Genomic DNA, 4,927 nt, shown 5'->3' with positions numbered 1-4,927 from the left:
GAGATGAGAAAGAGTCACATTCCACCTGACAGCAGAAAGGAAAGGGACTTTCCTCCACTCCCCTTTTTACTGGTGCGTGACTGGCATTTCAAAGAAATGAAAAGAGTGAAAAGCATCGAGTGTCAAATATACTGTTACTAACACTATAATGACATAATAACAGCAATTGGAAAATATTTCTAGTTAGAAAAAAAACTAGGAGACCATAAGTATATGTTCAAAATGTATGAATATTTATTCAAATAAATACACACTCACTCACTGAAATAATTTATAATATTAACAACTCAAGCTGTTTGCCAGTAACATCACTTTCTGGAAACAAATAAATTAACATCATGGTTGTAGGAATCATCCATCCTAGGAGCAAGCTTGAAATAGTTTTGACAATTCAAGGGTTCAGTCCTGCGTGTGGAGCATCTGAAAGTCTCTGTATGCCCCTTTTCCGACAGCTCAGTCCCAAACAATCCTTCATCTCTGGACCGGACGACCTCGTCTTCCATTTGGTCCGTTTATATATATATGTATACGTTTTATGGTCCACATTGACACTGGAGGAGAATTTTTAAAACATGTTGTTAGTTTCAAACGTCTCACTTCTTTGTGTATCTTTGATAGTTATTTTCACTCATATTCGTGTTCACATGGGCTAAGTGCCACGGTGTGTGTCTCACCATATTAGGAGCGCTTAACTGCCACCATCCCCTCAGCGGCTCAGGGCGCCCTCGCCATGCGTCTCTCCTGCTGTCCCGGAGACGCGCTCTCGTTGTCCTGCCGCGTTTTAAAGTCCTGGATGGCCTTTCTATTCTGGTAATCAATCAGGGCCATGGTGATCACTGCGTTCCAGCAGTTCTCCTCCCCGGTGCACCGGAAGTCGATCTCCTTGTTGTCTGTGGTCACGATGGTGAAATAGACGAACTTGCCGGTGCGCTCCACGCAGTCCACCTTCTTGATGGACTGCAGCTTGAGCTCCTTGCCTTTCGAGCGCTTCTGCGTGTCTGCGTAAATGTTGAGGCTGTCCGTGGTCAGGACGCACGTCTTCCTCTTCCACAACTGGAGCAAGTTGTCGCTCCTCTTTTCCAGCTCTCCCTCCTTGAGGACCTGGCAGATCTCTGCTGCTGACATTCTCATTGTTTAAATAGAGAAGGTTTGTGAACCTCCTGCTTCCCAGCTGTGCCGTCCGAGGAGCCCGAGGAAGGAGCCGCTCGTTGTTGTAAGTCCAGAGTGACGTGATGAATGAACCGGGGAAGCGGAGGGACTTTTTAAAGGCTCCACTGTGCTAAGCCCCGCCCACCACGTCAGATGGCTTGGGAATGCATCTGCAGTTGCCAGTGGAGTAATTCAAGGCTGTGTGTGGGTGGAAGCTGTGGTGCAGGAGGGGAGAGGGCAGAGGAAGTCCTAACGTGGACCTAATTACACTGCCAACATTGTAATTAGGAATCCACTTCCTACTGCGGAGATTAGTCCAAATATTTGCTCACTCTGCAGCAAGTGATTCACTCTAATATGATTAACTACCAGATGTGCTCTCTGGTAGTTACCATATTACAGCCTCGGCCTATGAAGGAACAATTATCTGACGGATTAAAAATAACAGCTCGCTGAAGTGATCCAGACCTCATTCATGATAGACTGGGAGCTCATTCCCTTTATAATGCTCACATGTGCCGTGAAGCTGTGCCATCCTCCAGTGCTGTTCCTACCAAAAACTCATTTGTTCCTGTATTTGGATGTCAAGCCGCTGAAATAAACCAAAACAGATTCACAATACGGCTTCGCTCAGAGGAATATGATTCATAAGACTGGACGTCAGCTGCTACATAAAAGAGTACTGTTCAGAAAGCACAGGTATTATTGCAGTGCAGCAGTCAGAGCCACAAACACACAGAAGGCAAGAAAAAAAAGTGTGCTTTTATGCAGTACGTTTAACATCAAAATTTATGTTTCCCTGCTGCGTAGTGAACTAATCCAGACTTGATTATTCAGGCTAAAGTCGTCTTAAATTTGTCAAGTGTAAAACCCACTGAGGTGCTGACTTTGTTCAGTCCGTTTTCAGAATTATTCAGTCATGCACTTGTTTTATTCAGATTTTTAATTTCAAGTTTCATCATGGATTTGCTTGTTTCAATTTTTAGAATTTCAATATAGTAATTAAAAACATTATTTGTCCTAACACATACAAACACCATATTTCCATCTTTTTTGTTTTACTTATGCTGATTGTGGGTACTTTAAAAACATCATTTAAGAATCCAAGCTAAAAATTGTGAAGTCAGAGGAGCATCTTTGAAAGTGCTCTGAACAAAAAGAGAGAATTGTTTAGCTGAATTTACTTGAAAGTATTAAAACTCCTTCACTTCAACAGCTGACCTCAGAGTCCAGCTGTCATTCACCTCGCTGACTCAGTCCTGGTCATGTTTCACTGAGCTCCAATAAACCTGTGTGAATCAGCCAGAGGACGTTGTAAGAAGGTGTCACTAAATCTTCCCCTACAGACTGTGTTGTTCTGCTGGCAGATCATCAGCCACAGAAACAATATCCTGAGCCCAGCATTCAGTCCAGACACACCAACGAGGGAGCAACATTCGTGTGCACAGCGGTGAACGTGCATCAAACACCCACTCTGGCCTCTCCTTTCTGCCTATCTTTCCGTCATGTTTTGCAAACGTCTCCTCTGAGGAAATCAAATATCACTGTGGCCTCTCCACAACAAGCACACACAAGCACAAACACCAGCTCTCTTGGTGACCTTGGTGGAATAATATCACTTTCAGTACTGATGAATCACAATCAACACCAGTCTGCAAATTAACGCCTGTATAAATACTGACACGGGAGCCGGATGTGGCAGCCTGTTTAATCCATTGACCTCAAAGAAAAGGAAACCAAGTGTGTGTCCTGAGCCAAATGTCCCGCCACCTTCTGTAAAACAAAAACACCAACCACTGCCTCTTTACTCCCTTCCCCTTTGGTTTTAGGGCCTTTACTCTTTACTGTCTGTCTGTGCATGTGTGGCGTGTTCATATAGTGTATTTTGGTGTTTTGTCTGTACTGCGGTGATTTCTGGCAGACATGCCCCAGAGTGACTCAGCCTGTTAAGAAGCGTCTTAGTTTGGAGAGTTTGCTTGCCAAAGGAGGGCCAGGTGTGTCTAAATGGTTCTGTGTGCACTAGTTGTGTCTATCTGTGTGTGTAAGGATAATTATTTCTTTCTTGGGAACAAGGTTGGGGAATAATGAACAGTACGCAGATGTTTTTATATGCATTTCCATTTACACATTTCCTGTTACAGTTTTTAAAATACTCTAATAAAATGCTCCACACATGCACTGTAGAAAGTGACAGTTGTGGCTGAGCTGAAATGTTAAAAAACTTCACAAACCACAAATTTTTGCTGCTGAGTTACAGCAGAAGTCAAACTCCAATACGATAATGTCCCTGCGTCTCTGGTTTGTGGGAAAGCACAGCTAAATCTAGAGGGTGTCGGGCTGTTTAATGGATCTTCAGAGATGTGTTGTGTCAACCTCTGTTTAAATCAGTGCAGTCTGGTTCTCGCTGTCTCTGCATAGACAAAGCAAATCCCCCAGAGAGGAAGTAAGATAATATGGGTAACAACAAGGAGGGGTTTGATCACAAAATGAACAGATAAAATGTAAGCAAAAGGATAAAAAAAAACAAAAAACAGATAGGTCTGTTGTTCTCGTCTTTACTTTATTATGATGGAGCTTTGCAGCCATGGGTGCATGGGTGTGACAAAACAGCAGGTGGAAGGACCAGAAAGGCCTAGAGTTTGCCAGTCGTGTTGGGGCATGAAGCTAGTGAGTTTTATTGTGAGTCATAGCACAATAAAATACATAACCAGTCAATTCAGTGAACTCGGCTGGAGTTAATTTGATGAGGTTGAAAATAGCAATTGTGTTAATATAAGAATTCTCATAGAAAACTAATAAATGATAAATCTAATCTGTTACACCCAATGGCAACTTCAAGTAGACATGTTCACTGGACTGAATATTACTAAAATATTTGTTTCTTTATAAGTATCTTTAGTCAACCCAGTAAATTGCCATAATAAAGATTAAAATCCCAGATGAAAGAGATCAGGACTGGAGCAATAGATCACAAATAAAGGAGTGGAGTTTATAAACTGTCACACCCAGGCTGTTACACTTATAACACACGGTTTTCAGAGGTTGTAACAGACTGCAATATCTTGAGCACAAACATTCATCATCGCCCTCTAACACTGCTGAGACAACAGTCCAGAAAGATAGCGCTGTCTCTGTGTCAGAGACACCTATTCACACCGAGCACTGTGTGGAACTCTTTAACATCAAATTTCGGTTGTCGAAGAGCAGGACGAGGGGAAGTTTGGATTAAAAGAAAAGCTTAAAAAACAAAAACCCTTTTTATCTTCAAAATGAAAACATAGAAACAATCCCTAAGATTTGTTTTGCATGCATGCAGGGTTGTGTCTTAATCACACAGTTTGGACACAACCCAAGACACACACACACACACACACACACACACACATTTAAATTGCTATGAAACCAATGGAATCAACTTTAGAAACTGGCATTTTTACACTTATGCATTTTGTTTAGCAGGAACCTTTCTTTTGGACTTGTGCGTATTTCTGCACACACAGGTATTTTAATGTGATTTGCAGGCTGCTGTGTGTTTATAAAGCGTATTAGGCAGCAAGGGCCATCAGACAGTGAACTATACTTAGTCAAACAATGGGGAGCAGAATGAGTGAGCTTGCTGTGATGGACCACTGACAAGTACAGCAGAGCCCACAGGTAACAGCTGCGTACTGTGACACGTTTATGACTTTGGCCTGTCTCATAGACACACACACATACATATCCTCCTCTGCTCCTCTGCACTTCAGTGACATGCCCTTGTGATGATACTCTGGAGCTA

General features: G+C 42.5%; 1 protein-coding gene across 1 annotated transcript; it reads right to left on the bottom strand.

Annotated features, from left to right (window-relative positions):
* Positions 1–212: 212 nt before the first annotated feature.
* phlda2 (pleckstrin homology-like domain, family A, member 2) lies at positions 213–1,249 on the bottom strand. Its single transcript, XM_067502709.1, has 2 exons — positions 675–1,249; positions 213–551 (listed from the first exon to the last, which is right to left on the bottom strand). Exon 1 carries the CDS (start codon positions 1,129–1,131, stop codon positions 715–717), a length of 417 nt encoding a protein of 138 aa, XP_067358810.1. The 5' UTR covers positions 1,132–1,249; the 3' UTR covers positions 213–551; positions 675–714.
* Between the last annotated feature and the right edge of the window lie 3,678 nt (positions 1,250–4,927).

The sequence above is a fragment of the Channa argus genome, chromosome 4 (assembly GCF_033026475.1).
Source record: "Channa argus isolate prfri chromosome 4, Channa argus male v1.0, whole genome shotgun sequence".
In the NCBI taxonomy this organism is placed as follows: domain Eukaryota; kingdom Metazoa; phylum Chordata; class Actinopteri; order Anabantiformes; family Channidae; genus Channa; species Channa argus.
The sequence above is the reverse complement of the archived record's forward strand: the minus strand, read 5'-3'. Positions and strand labels throughout refer to the sequence as shown.

What these genes read in the sequence shown, in the direction of transcription:
- phlda2 (XM_067502709.1), bottom strand. Translation starts at nt 1,131, where the DNA reads ATGAGAATGTCAGCAGCAGAGATCTGCCAGGTCCTCAAGGAGGGAGAG.